Consider the following 15,156-nt stretch of genomic DNA (forward strand, 5'->3'; position numbering starts at 1 on the left):
TTTTATTCTGGCGGACACTAAACGTCATTAAACTTCCGGTAATCAATTGCGCCCTCTTGAGTGTGAATTTGCTCTCCTTGCTGGACTGTCAGTTAAACATGGCTGCCAGTCTTTCTGCCGGCGTTTTCTCTCGGTTTGCAACCAAGAAGTACCTCATTTTGCCAGGTACGTGACAAAAGCCCCCTAACATATAACTGAAAACCTTTCCTAAATGCTCCGTCTGACAATTTCCATTGCTGGACCCGAGGTAAACTTTCACCTATATCAGTAGCGGCAATACTCAGAGCTTACGCACGATGGCGCTAAAAGCTATGTTAAAAACTGTCTTTGAAATACGTTTCACAATCGTGTATTTAAATTCACAACGTGTATGGAGCTTTATTAACACAGTTTAGTAACTTAAAGGCCTACTGAAATTAGATTTTCTTATTTAAACGGGGATAGCAGGTTCATTGTATGTGTCATACTTGATCATTTTGCGATATTGCTATATTTTTGCTCAAAGGATTTAGTAGAGAACATCGACAAAAAGTTGGCAACTTTTGGTCGCTAATTAAAAAGCCTTGCCTGTACCGGAAGTAGCAGACGATGTGCGCGTGACGTCACTGGTTGTAGGGCTCCTCACATCCTCACATTGTTTACAATCATGGCCACCAGCAGCAAGAGCGATTCGGACCGAGAAAGTGACGATTTCCCCATTAATTTGAGCGAGGATGAAACATTCGTGGATGAGTATAGTGAGAGTGAAGGACTAGAAGAGAGAAAAAAAGACGAGGGCAGTGGGAGAGATTTAGATGTTAATAGACACATTTACTAGGATGATTTTGGAAAATCCCTTTTCTGCTTATAGTGTTACTAGTGTTTTAGTGAGATTATAAAGTCATACTTGAAAGTCGGAGGGGTGTGGTGACCGCCAGTGTCTCTGATGGAAGCCAAGGAGGAGCCAAGAAAGTCGCAGCTGCCTCTTTGACAGCTGCAGGAAGAACGAGACGAGCTCCGCTCATGTTTACGGTAAGAGCCGACTTATTACCACAATTTTCTCACCGAAACCTGCCAGTTGACATGTGGTATAGAAACATGTTCGCTTGACCGCTCTGTTCCATATTAAAGCTTCACAACAAACAAAGAAACACCGGCTGTGTTTGTGTCGCTACAGCCGGCCGACATACACCGCTTTACACCAACAGCTTTCTTCTTTGTAGTATCCATTATTAATTGAACCAATTGCAAAAGATTCAGCAACACAGATGTCCAGAATACTGTGTAGTTATGCGATAAAAACAGACTACTTTTAGCCGTGATCGGTGCTGGGAGAACATGTCCGCTACAACCGGTGACATCACACGCACTTGTCATCATACACGTCATCATTCCGCAACGTTTTCAACAGGATACCTCGCGGGAAATTTAAAATTGCAATTTAGTAAACTAAACCGGCTGTAGTGGCATGTGTTGCAATTTTAATATTTCATCATTGATATATAAACTATCAGACTGTATGGTCGGTAGTAGTGGGTTTCTGTAGGTCTTTAAATTCACTACGTATTTGGAGCTTTATTAACACAGTTTAGTAACTTAAAACATAACTGGAACAAGTTCGCCAAGCAAAAGTAATGGGTAAAAAAAAAAGGTTCAACACTGATGTGGGGACAATCTGGGGCAGAGGTCATTGTGGTTAGAATCTGCGCTGAGATGGGTAGGTCATGAGTTCAAACCCCGGCCGAGTCATACCAAAGACTATGAAAATGGGACCCATTACCTCCCCGTTTGACACTCAGCATCAAGGGTTGGAATTGGGGGTTAAATCACCAAAAAATATTCCTAGGCGCGACCACCACTGCTGCTCACTGGTCCCCTCACCTCCTAGGGGGTGATCAAGGATGATGGGTCAGCTGCAGATAATAACTTCACCATACCTAGTGTGTGTGTGACAATCATTGGTGCTTTAACGGCATGGCCCAGTTGGGAGAGTGGCCATGCGCAATGGGACCCATTACCTCCCCGTTTGACACTCAGCATCAAGGGTTGGAATTGGGGGTTTAAATCACCAAAAATTATTCCCGGGCGCGACCACCACTGCTGCTCACTGCTCCCCTCACCTCCTAGGGGGTGATCAAGGGTGATGGGTCAACTGCAGATAATAATTTCACCACACCTAGTGTGTGTGTGACAATCATTGGTACTTTAACGGCGTGGCGCTGTTGCGAAAGTGGCCATGCGCAACCCGAGGGTCCCTGGTTCAATCCCCACCTAGTACCAACTTCGTCACGTCCTTTGTGTCCTGAGCAAGACACTTCACCCTTGCTCCTGATGGGTGCTGGTTAGCGCCTTGCATGGCAGCTCCCTCCATCAGTGTGTGAATGTGTGTGTGAATGGGTGAATGTGGAAGTAGTGTCAAAGCGCTTTGAGTACCTTGAAGGTAGAAAAGCGCTATACAAGTACAACCCATTTACCATAACTTAATAAGGCCTTAGTGGCCACATGTGTGGACATCACCTTTTAGCTCTTATTTCCAAAATGGTGTACACTACTGAATTGGGGTCTTATGTGGACACTTATACTGCTATCTGGTGATGTTAGAAGAGTAAAACATACAATGGAATTTGGAAAAAAAGTGTAAAAATAAAAATTAGAATGTCACTACACATTAAGTACACGTTTGTGTACTTATGGACTAAGTACATCATATCAAATAATGATTCTTAGTTTTTATTCTAAACATGTCGGGTATTGAGGAAAGCTTACATTTATGAATATAAAACTTAGCCAATAGTATAATGAGGTTGCAAAGGTAAAATTCCTTTTCACATTTTTTTCCATACAGTGTAAAACCAAATAGCACATCTTTAAAACAAAGCACACATTTGTCATGAATATTTTCCAGGATGAAACGACAGATGCCCCGCCATAGTGATAGAGTGCTTTCACAAGTCCAAAACAGGTGGTAAACATAATGTTGACACTTTTGTTTTTTTAGGCCATGCAAGACGATGCATCTCAGTGTCTTCATCACTGGAAGGTAACAACCAACTGGATGTCATTTGTAATTTCATTGCTTTTTTTTTAAATTTCCATGTTTTATGTCTACATTCTTAAATGGGGAGCTGTTCAAAGATTATCAATCAAAGTTTATATCTATAACCCTAAATCACGAGTGTCTCAAAGGGCTGCACAAGCCGCAACGACATCCTCAGCTCAGATTCCACATCAGGGCAAGAAAAAACTCAACCCAATGGGATACAATAAGAAAACTTGGAGGGGACCGCAGATGTGGGGTCCCCCCTGCCCCCGGGCGACCGGTGCAATGGACGTTGAGTCGATCTAGTTAATAGTGTGAGAGTCCAGTCCATAGTGGGGCCAGCAGGGGATCATCTTGAGTGGAGACGTCCCCAACTGATGCACAGATGAGTGGTCCAGCCCGGGTCCTGACTTTGAACAGCTAGGACATCATCTGTTAAAGTTGTAGATAAAATTATTGTAGCTCTGGCCGCCATATGTCTGACAATATTTGATCTATTTGTGTGTCCCCCTCCAACCATTCAGCTCGAACACATGTCAGCTACGAGCTCAAGGACGATGTGGCGGTTATCCGACTCAACGATCCAGCATCCAAAGTGAGTTTGCATCCGCGACTGAGACAAATGCCAGAGGGTTTGCGACAGTCTCATCTTGCACGTCCGTCTCACAGTGACATGCAAGACATGATTATTCATGTTTATGTTTGTGTATGTAGGTGAACACACTGTCTGTGCAAATGCAGTCTGAGTTGAAAGAAGTAATGGGTGAGATCTGGTCCAATGGAGCTGTAAAAAGTGCCGTCTTCATCTCCAGCAAGCCTGGCTGCTTCATTGCTGGAGCGGATATTAAGTAAGATGTGGTTTTACAGTACTCTGTCTTGTGTAGGTTTGTCAAAAGTATCGATACTAACAGGCAAAATATACATCGATAACTGCGTTTTCAGTATCGTCAGTACCGAATTAGGCCTGGGCAATATGTCTTAAAAATAAAATCTATTATTTTTTCACAACAAATTAGATTTACTATTTTTGTTAGATGTTTTTGTCAGCCTTCTTTTTGTAGAAACCAATGAATACAATGAGAAGTTTCACATCTCTTTGATCAAAAATTAGTAGTTGTAAATGGCACTGCATTCACTGCTACTCACTCTTAGCAAAATTAAAATATTTATATAGTCGGTTCTTCTTAAAACGGATATTAATTGCACTTTGTATAAATTAATTTTCTAAAGTTTAAAAAGATGAAATGTAGCTATTGTAGATAAGTCTGGCATATTTACTGTGATGCTTCTGCTATTATGTTGATCAATACGCATTGTTTCGAATCAGATAATGATATTCAACATAAAGCTTCCCATGGGAGGCAAAACATTTTCCTTGACTAAAACACATCTGCAAATAAGAAAGTAGCATAGAGAGGTCTCTATAGTTTACTAAGTGGATAAATGCAGGCTTTTCCATTGTTTGTACATCTTGGACCGCTTTGGTGATGGTTTTTCATTGTGCTTCTTTCTCTTCATACATGGTACCTTCTGTAAATTATTCTCCCACAGTGAGCTGCTTTTTAGCAGGAGTTTGTTGTTATATTGTTTTTTTGTCTTGTGATTTAGCATTTTTTGTTGCGTTTTTTGGCGTTTCCCGCACTCTGCTGAATGCTTCGGTTTCAGATGCTGAAATAAGTTTGTTGTTTTAAACAAACTTTGCAGCGTGCAGTCACTGGTTCCACACCTGTTGCCGCAAAACCAAATCTCTGACGAAACTAATACTTTCTTTGGAACAAACGTCTCGCTTTTGTTTGCGTTAGCATTAATCATGTTGTTCTATGTGTGTGTGTGAATTTCCGCCAAGGAAATGAGGAGAACGGAAGCTTAATGGCAAAGTGTCCCTGAGCATGTACATTTTTTTCTTTGTAAATTGTCTACAACAAAAAACTTGAATTTATTAATGAAATTGATTTATCCCCCAGGCCTATATCGAATACAGTACAACACTTTTTCTTCATCAAGCCACATCAATTTTCGGCGTGTGAGCATTGAATCATTGCCAAAGAAAGATGCCCCGTGTCTGTAAAAAAATATGCAGTGACGTAGCAGAAATGATCTGTGATGCACTTTAGCTACTTTGCCGCTATATTTAGTGAGCAGAGGTACCTTATCAAAAGTGAAAGAGTGTATCTTTCATCTAAAGTTGCTATGGTATGGTATGGTATGTATTTATTCTGTAGTCAACTACAAGTGGGCATGAAATTATTTTCCATGCGAGGTAGAGCAGTGATCCGCCACCACAAGCCTAGGGAGTGTACATTAGGGTAGTGTTTTTTAACGTTTTTTGACCCAAAGCGCATAGAAAAAATGCGGAGGCACACCACCAGCAGAAAACATAAAAAATTAAACTCAGCAGCCGATATTGAAAGTAAAAAGTTTGTCTCACAAGTGTCAATATTATTTCAAACCATAAATAAGCATGCATCACAATAGCTTTTGTCTCAAAGTACTGTCACGACCTGTTGCATCAAGCCACAACTTATTTAGAGTGTTTTTTTTTTTCCCTGTGTGTAATGTTTTAGTTTTTGCCTTTTGGTGCCTTTTCCTGTTTTGTTGGTATTTTTCTGTAGCAGTTTAATTTCTTCCCTGAGCGCTATTCCCCACACCTGCTTTGTTTTGGCAATCAACAATATTTATGTTGTTGCTATCCTTCTTTGTGGGGACATTGTTGATTGTCATGTCACGTTCGGATGTACTTTGTGGACGACTTCTCTATTCCACATGCTGTAAGACTTTGCTGCCTTCCAGCATTCTGTTTTTGTTTAGTTTGTAGCCAGTTCAGTTTTAGTTTCATTCTGTATAGTCATCCCTAAGGTTCAATACCTTTTCTTAGCGGCACTCGCCTCCGGTTTATTTTTGGTTTAAGCATTAGATACCTTTTCACCTGTATGCTGCCTCCCGCTGTCGTCTGCATATTGTGATCACGACAAAGCAATTATCTACCGGCTGCCACCTACTGATATAGAAGAGTGTTACACGGTTACTCTGCCAAGTTACAGACAGCACAGGCACTCAACAATGGCACATTATTTGCGGATTATAATTACTGATTTGCAAACCCAATTAAGTGAAATGACATAATGTCCCACGGCACACCAGACAATATCTCATGTAACACTAGTGTGCCGCGGCACAGTGGTGGAAAAACACTGCGCTAGGGGGCAAAAAATCTCCAGAAGGGTTCAACCAGACCTTTATCACTTCCATAAGTGCAGGAAAAGGCCGCTCATAGACACTCTTCTGTCATTTGGCAACACTTTGATCACCACTTATCGTACCAGGAAGGAAACGTGTGGCCTGGGGCTATATGCTGAACACAGATCCTTTAATGGACCATTGTACATTGTAGGAATAAAATAAACAAAAAAACTACAGCTAAAAGGCATAACATAATGAGAAATAGCTGAAATGTTGATATTAATAATGAATAAAGACAGTCTTTTATGTCAATATGTTTTAGCCTTTTTATTGTCCTATTTCATTACAGACAACGTCACACTACCACCATATGGAAAACATTGGTAACAATACTTTTTTTTTTTTTAATGTATGTGAAGGCTCCACACCACTGCTGGTCTTTGTAGAATTTAAAATAGTTGACTATTGTTATTTATAAGCCTTTTTGATATAGTGGGAGGCTATAGAACACTGATGTTATTTGTTCAATCAATGTATAGATACCTCTACAAAATTTGATTTATTGCTATACCTGCAATCATACATACAGTATATACATAGAAGGGAAGACTTACTACAAAAGCAATGCTCTCTTTTGTTCATTTAGAAAAATGGTAAAAGAGGGGACTTGTGTTTTTAAACTTTATTTACAACAGAACATGAAATTACTGACTTGAGTGTTTCATTTCGTGCCGTGGCAGAATAGATGTGCCTTATAACGCGTTCGGTTGATTACACAAACATTCATGATCTTTCGTGGGCTCTTTAAGTGTGCATTGACTTGAAGGATTTTGTACACATCATTTCTTAATGTTAATTAACAGATGTGTTATAATGCCATCAAGTCAACAGGATGCAATAGATGATCAAAGCTATGGTATCATGTGATGCTGATGGCTTTCGTGAGACAACACTTGAATTTTGTCCAACTCCAATAGCATATTTTGCCCTGACTTTAGCAGTTCCTTTGCTCTTGTCTCCCTAGTATGATCACGGCCTGTAAGAGCAGCGAGGAGGTTAGCCGTCTCTCCCAGGAAGGTCAGAAGATGTTTGAGAAGATTGAAAAGTCTCCCATCCCTGTTGTGGCTGCCATCAATGGCTCTTGTTTGGGTGGAGGCCTTGAGGTGCGTGTATCAAAATGACCCAGAGTGGAAATGTCTGATTACTAAATCAATCTTTTTGTGACTTTGCTGTTAGTTTGCCATAGCCTGCCAGTATCGCATCGCTACCAAAAGTCCCAAAACAATACTGGGGACACCAGAGGTCATGCTTGGTCTGCTGCCTGGAGCGGGTGGCACCCAGAGACTACCCAAAATGGTATACATACTCACACTCATGCTAATCAGTCGGCTGCCACATTCTCGCGCTTGTGGCTACTGAATTACACCAGAGTATTTTAAGGTCAAGCCTCTCACCAGGGGGTTTATTAGTTGACAACATATGCAATCCCATTGTCGTGTGTGTTTGGAGGTGGGTCTCCCTGGAGCGTTCGACATGATGCTGACAGGCAGAAATATCCGGGCCGATAAAGCTAAGAAGATGGGGCTTGTGCACCAGCTTGTGGACCCTTTGGGTATGTGCTATTGTTGTTAATTTTGTGTATGCATATGTACATATACGGCAGTAGTGCAACCCTATTCTAAGATAAAACCTTTTCTAATTTTCATTGTAATATTATTGATCACATGTATGTGTTACAGGACATTGTTTAAATATTCAGCTCTTTTACACATCAGTCTGTATCTGGTCGCTTAAAAGACATGAATAAATAAAATCATTTTTTCATCTAGATATAGAAAAAAATACATATGCAAATTAATTATGTTTTCTAAATTGCTTATCTGAACTTCCCATGCAAAGTTTTCAGGTTTTTAGAACTAAAAGAGAAAGTATTCTCTCATTTGCACCCCTATTTATAGGGAAATGCATTTTTTTTTAGGATTTTAGCCTATCATTCACAATCCCGATGTAAGACAAGAACACATACCCCCAGTTCGCCATAATACTTATGGCGTTGGGGGCGTGGCTATGACAACATCATATAATTTGCTTAACAGTCGATGCATATATTTCTTTTAAAAAGGAAAAAAAAAACATTTGCATAAATCAATTTATCCAATGACTCTTTAGTTTGGAACAACCCACTCTATGCTCCGAATGAATGAAAAGAAAGTCACGTCAGCTGTTGCAAGTGTAGCTGATTCTGAACAAAAGTTGAAGCTTTTTAGCACATATTTTGTCACTTAATTCGAAACACAAAAGTACATATTTGACTACTTTTTAAAATGTATTTTAAGGGAAGCTGTCTTGTAGTCCAGAGGAATTGCTACTGTTGTAAACCCACATCTCCAGCCGGTATCCAAGTTAAACAGCCTCTGGCATGTTAAAACATGGATGTCGGCAGGTCAGATTCATAACTTTGGGACTGGGAAAGTTTGGCTCCAATGGCCGGGTCGGTCTGGCTGGAGTGAAAGTGGGGCTGTGTGTGTGCCGTAGTTGGGGAAGTAGCCACCACCATCTTGAGCCAAGGTGCGGTGAAGCGGCTACCGGTCTTACCGCCGACCCTCCAGACAATCGCATGCATCTTGTTTGCCGTCACTAGTCATACATATGTATGTGTGTATATATATATATATATACATATATATATATATAAATATATATGCAAACCCCGTTTACATATGAGTTGGGAATTTGTGTTAGATGTTGATATACTGTAAACTGAATACAATGATTTGCAAATCATTTTCAACCCATATTCAGTTGAATATGCTACAAAGACAACATATTTAAAGTTCAAACTGATAAACATTTTTTTTTTGCAAATAATCATTAACTTTAGAATTTGATTCCAGCAACAAGTGACAAAGAAGTTGGGAAAGGTGGCAATACATACTGATAAAGTTGAGGAATGCTCATCAAACACTTATTTGGAACATCCCACAGGTGTGCAGGCTAATTGGGAACAGGTGGGTGCCATGATTGGGTATAAAAACTGCTTCCAAAAAAATGCTCAGTCTTTCACAAGATAGGATGGGGCGAGGTACACCCCTTTGTCTACAACTGCGTGAGCAAATAGTCAAACAGTTTAAGAACAACGTTTGTCAAAGTGCAATTGCAAGACATTTAGGGATTTCAACATCTACGGTCCATTTCATCATCAAAAGGTTCAGAGAATCTGGATAAATCACTCCACGTAAGCGGCATGGCCGAAAACCAACATTGCATGACCGTGACCTTTGATTCCTCAGACGGCACTGTATCAAAAACCGACATCAATCTCTAAAGGATATCACCACATGGGCTCAGGAACACTTCAGAAAACCACTGTCACTAAATACAGTTGGTCGCTACATCTGTAAGTGCAAGTTAAAGCTCTACTATGCAAAGCGAAAGCCATTTATCAACAACATCCAGAAACTGCGCCGGCTTCTCTGGGCCCGAGATCATCTAAGATGGACTGATGCAAAGTGGAAAAGTGTTCTGTGGTCTGACGAGTCCACATTTCAAATTGTTTTTGGAAATATTCGACATTGTGTCATCCGGACCAAAGGGGAAGCGAACCATCCAGACTGTTATCGACGCAAAGTTCAAAAGCCAGCATCTGTCATGGTATGGGGGTGCATTAGTGCCCAAGGCATGGGTAACTTACACATCTGTGAAGGCACCATTCATGCTGAAAGGTACATACAGGTTTTGGAACAACAAATGCTGCCATCTAAGCGCCGTCTTTTTCATGGACGCCCCTGCTTATTTCGGCAAGACAATGCCAAGCCACATTCAGCACGTGTTATAAAAGCGTGGTTTCGTAAAAAAAGAGTGCGGGTACTTTCCTGGCCCGCCTGCAGTCCAGACCTGTTTCCCATCAAAAATGGGTGGCGCATTATGAAGCGTAAAATACGACAGCGGAGATCCCGGACTGTTGAACGACTGAAGCTCTACATAAAACAAGAATGGGACAGAATTCCTGTTTCAAAGCTTCAACATTTAGTTTCCTCAGTTCCCAAACGTTTATTGAGTGTTGTTAAAAGAAAAGGTGATATAACACAGTGGTGAATATGCCCATTCCCAGCTACTTTGACACGTGTTGCAGCCATGAAATTCTGAGTTAATTATTATTTGCAGAAAAAAAAAAAGTTTATGAGTTTGAACATCAAATATCTTGCCTTTGTAGTGCATTCAATTGAATATGGGTTCAAAAGGATTTGCAAATCATTGTATTCCGTTTATATTTACATCTAACAAAATTTCCCAACTCATGGAAACGGGGTTTGTAATATATATATATATATATATATATATATGTATGTATATATATATATATAATATATAATCGATTCATACAAAGTATTGCTTCAATTTGTTTTCATGTAAAAGACCCTGATTTTTAAGGTGTGGCGGCTTTTATTTTGCTGTGGCTCTGCACAATGATCAGTTTACACGTAGGGTAAAACCTGACATATGTCTTTCTTGTTTTATGCATTCTAATTTGTAATATACGAGGTGGGTAACAAAGCAGCTAATGGGAGTGTTCTATTGCGTCCATAAATCTCTCCAAAACATCCAAATACTACCAACAATACTTAATTTTTATGTCATGACATGAATATTAACCAAGTATTAGCAATATTGTTATTATAAGCGCTAACGTCGAGGACCTACTTCTAGCGGAGCCTTGATTACAGAGAGCTATGCTTATGCAGCTATTGACATACCGAGCCGGTGAGCTGGTGCATCGCCTCGGAGTTGGTGAAAGTTTGTGCTGGATTATGAATCATGCTTCAAACTTATATAGTAGAAGGTTGTGGCCATAAACAGAGAAGTTGGTCAACTTTGACATTCAACTTAGAACCAAACATGCCGAGGAAGAAACGAAAACACGCTTGTTTGTGCCTGCCTTTTAATTTTTAATTTTTTTTAGCTGCTTTACGGTTATGATTAATTCTTCATCTAAAAGGGAAGATATAAACATCTCAGCAGTCGGCATTCTACTGAGAGCAGACAGTGTACAGTAAGTTATTTTGTTATGTTCGTAGTTTGAATTTCTTCATGCCATTGACTGGAGTGTTGTCAGCATGTCTGCGATGTGGACGTGACTTGTATATATATTGTGGTCAGGGATATGGGTACATTTTATAATAACACCAGAAGAAGATGCTCGAGTTGTTGCAATTTTTTATTTATTTAAAAAGTCATTAAAAGTCTGGAAACACTTGAAAAAATCTCAGCAAAGTACATTGTACAAAATGCAGCAACAATTGAAAAGATGACAAAATGATAAAAATATATCAATGTTAATACAAATTCATACTGACATATTTGATTTAAATGTATGTATACATTTTATGAGCCATTTGAAAGAAAATAATGGCATCATAGCAAATCATGCAAAGTACGTGATGATGTCATGGTGACTACGCTTCTAACCACACCCCCACCACTTGGCAGTCTAGGGGAAACCCTGATATATACTTACAGTATGTACAGTGGGGCAAAAAAGTCTTTAGTCAGCCACCGATTGTGCAAGTTCTCCCACTTAAAATGACGACAGAGGTCTGTAATTTTCATCATAGGTACACTTCAACTGTGAGAGACAGAATGTGAAAAAAACCCCCAGGAATTCACATTGTAGGAATTTTAAATAATTTATTTGTAAATCATGGGAGAAAATAAGTATTTGGTCAACCATTAAAAGCTCTCACTGATGGACGGAGGTTTTGGCTCAAAATCTCACAATACATGGCCCCATTCATTCTTTCCTTAACACGGATCAATCATCCTGTCCCCTTAGCAGAAAAACAGCCCCAAAGCATGATGTTTCTAACCCCATCCTTCACAGTAGGTATGGTGTTCTTGGGATGCAACTCAGTATTCTTCTTCCTCCAAACACGACGAGTTGAGTTTATACCAAAAAGTTTTATTTTGGTTTCATCTGACCACATGACATTCTCCCAATCCTCTGCTGTATCTTCCATGTATCCATTTTGGTATAAACTCAACTCGTCGTGTTTGGAGGAAGAAGAATACTGAGTTGTATCCCAAGAACACCATAACTACTGTAAAGAATGGGGGTGGAAACAAACATCATGCTTTGGGGCTGTTTTTCTGCTAAGGGGACAGGACGATTGATCCGTGTTAAGGAAAGAAGGAATGGGGCCATGTATCGTGAGATTTTGAGCCTTGAATGGTTGACCAAATACTTATTTTCCACCATAATTTACAAATACATTCTTTAAAATTCCTACAATGTGAATTCCTGGATTTTTTTCACATTCTGTCTCTCACAGTTGAAGTGTACCTATGATGAAAATTACAGACCTCTGTCATCATTTTAGGTGGGAGAACTTGCAAAATCGGTGGCTGACTAAATACTTTTTTGCCCCACTGTAAATAAAACATTGATGGAAGTTTTTGGATGTTTTTTTAGAGTGCTTTTTTATGCAAAATAGAGTCAATCCCATTACCCCATTGTTAGCTGGCTTTTGCTAGCATTTATTTACGACTTAGAATGCATAGAAAAAGAAAAATATGTGTGCTTGTCTTTCATAAAGTTTGTGATTGAGAGGCAAAATTCCCTCAAAAGACTGCAGATCCCTTTCAGGAGTTGCATTCAATCAATCAATCACATTTTATTTATGTAGCACTTTTCATGCACAGGCAAGTTGCTATGAAGTGGTAAAAAAACCCACACATGCACGCACAGCACTATTGACCATAACAAAACCTTGCATAGCACTAAGGATTGAAGAAAAACGCCAACTTAGAGGCATCCACACTGTAGAATAACTAAGTAATAAAATATCATCTAAAAATATATGAAACAATTTTAAAATATATGTAAAAAATAAAAATATTATCAATAAATTATTAAAAACATAAAAATGTTGAGGGTAGTAGTAGCAATACATATAAATAAAAAACAGAATGCAAATAACAACCTAAGGAGAAAATACAATGATCAGTTAAATGCTCGAATAAAAAGAGTGCCTTTTGTAGGTGATATTAAAAATCAAAAAAATCAAAAACCAACCTTATTTGGGTTAATACAGCATGACTCCACCTTAACTGACCATGTCCAATCATTCCAGGTCCCGGTGTGAAGCCTGCAGAGGAAAGAACAATCGAATACCTGGAGGAAGTAGCAGTTGGCGTGGCTAAGGGAATAGCAAACAAGAAGGTTCCCCTCTCAAAAGAGAAAAGTCTCATGCAAAGTAAGCTGAGTCATTGTTAATCACAGCAGAACTGAACTGGGATTTATTTGATCATTCATCAGCAGAGTAAGGTCAATGTTTAATTATTCATACAGCACAATTTTTAAAACAAGCTCAAAGTGCTGCACAAATTAAAAACAGAAAGGTAAAAGAATTGGAACAAAAATCACAATAAGTACAAACAAGGCTATAAATACACAACCTGAAACAAACCAACAATAAAATGGTAAAAGCAAAATAATGCAGTGAAATTAAATAAGGAATATAAAAAAAAATAGTAAAAACTCATTAATGAAAACATACCATTTTATTGCCTCTGAGCCGATTTGTTTGTCAAGTTTAAAATAATTATCAATAAAAACACCAAGACTCGATGCAGACTGTAATGGGCCAAGGGCAATGTTATTCAGGCTAGTGAAGAGATCGAGCTCACTAAAAATTACAATCTGTGTTTTTTTTAGTCATTCAAACTGAGAAAATATATGGACATTCAGTCTTTTACCGAATTTAGGTAGTGTTTCTGGCAAATCAGAGTAGGAATTATATGGTAGATACATTCATTTGCACATCATCTACCAATAAATTAAATGGTACTTTGTTAAAAAAAAAAAAGATCCCTGTGGCAGCATGTAGGGGACCGCACAGATAAAGGGGCTTTTTTTGAAAAAAGATTACAAAGTGGACAGCGAAAGACCTGTCTGTCTCATAATTTGGAACTTTAGGACGGTCCTTTTTAAGACTTGCACATGACTCAAGATGAGATGTTAAAAGCACAAGCACAGTGGAGGGAGTGTGAAGACTATGAACTTTGGTGGAATTAAATCGATTTCAAGTGATTCTCATTGGACAGAAAAAAATGGTCACACATTTTGACCCTGACCTTGTGTTTGTGGGTGCACAGAGCTCCAGGACACAGTGATGGGTCTTGGTCCAGTGAAGAAAAAGATCTACAACACTGTCAGTGAGAAGGTCCAGAAACAAACTAAAGGACTTTACCCTGCACCTGTCAAAATCATTGAGGTACTGAATGCAAAATGTTGTAAACAATTGACATAATGAACAGGACTCCCTTATTGTTTGTGTTTGTGGGATGTCATCAATTGAGTAGTCAGTCAAGACTGGAGTGGAGGAGGGAAGAGAAGCAGGTTATCTGGCTGAAGCTGAGGTAAGTTTGTCCTCTGTTATTTTAGGCCTACTGGGTATAAAGGGAAATAAGAGATGGCTGCTAAGAATATTAATAACAGTGTTGGGTGTAGGGGCGAAGAAAAAGTAGACTATCACAGCAGGGAAAACTTAAAGTTGTAATAAAATAAATCCAGAATGGTGGATGGGAAGAGAGGAGCTGCTGGGTGCATCAAGAGACGTTCCTTCGCAGGCTAGGCCCAGAACAGCCAGTCCTGAACATAAATGTATTAAAAAAGGCAAATTAAGATATTTACACTGGAGGGTAGTGTGATAGTAGGCCATATAAGCCTTGAGTACCTCTATTTTCAATGCATGCATTAACTACATCTGCTTTGCTTGTGCCTGATTTTGCCTGCAACGCAGAACTTTGGGAAACTGGCAGTGACATCAGAGTCCAAAGCCCTGATTGGCCTCTATCAGGGCCAGGTCACTTGTAAGAAGAACCGATTTGGGACGCCACAGAAGGAAGTCAAGTAAGAGCTATAGTATACACACTGGCTAGTTCATTTATTTGGTACATTT

General features: G+C 39.3%; 1 protein-coding gene across 2 annotated transcripts in view; it reads left to right on the forward strand.

Annotated features, from left to right (window-relative positions):
• Positions 1-24: 24 nt before the first annotated feature.
• hadhaa (hydroxyacyl-CoA dehydrogenase trifunctional multienzyme complex subunit alpha a) overlaps positions 25-15,156 on the forward strand; it is a 46,562-nt gene continuing 31,430 nt past the window's right edge. For both annotated transcript variants that reach the window (XM_061885862.1, XM_061885861.1), the window contains exons 1-11: positions 25-165; positions 2,978-3,019; positions 3,544-3,614; positions 3,734-3,867; positions 7,224-7,362; positions 7,436-7,555; positions 7,709-7,811; positions 13,327-13,449; positions 14,351-14,469; positions 14,558-14,614; positions 14,998-15,107. In XM_061885862.1, coding sequence (XP_061741846.1) covers positions 99-165; positions 2,978-3,019; positions 3,544-3,614; positions 3,734-3,867; positions 7,224-7,362; positions 7,436-7,555; positions 7,709-7,811; positions 13,327-13,449; positions 14,351-14,469; positions 14,558-14,614; positions 14,998-15,107 — 1,085 coding nt within the window. In that variant the 5' untranslated portion in view covers positions 25-98. The remainder of the gene's footprint in view (positions 166-2,977; positions 3,020-3,543; positions 3,615-3,733; positions 3,868-7,223; positions 7,363-7,435; positions 7,556-7,708; positions 7,812-13,326; positions 13,450-14,350; positions 14,470-14,557; positions 14,615-14,997; positions 15,108-15,156) is intronic.

Source organism: Nerophis ophidion, linkage group LG24 (genome assembly GCF_033978795.1).
Source record: "Nerophis ophidion isolate RoL-2023_Sa linkage group LG24, RoL_Noph_v1.0, whole genome shotgun sequence".
NCBI lineage: Eukaryota > Metazoa > Chordata > Actinopteri > Syngnathiformes > Syngnathidae > Nerophis > Nerophis ophidion.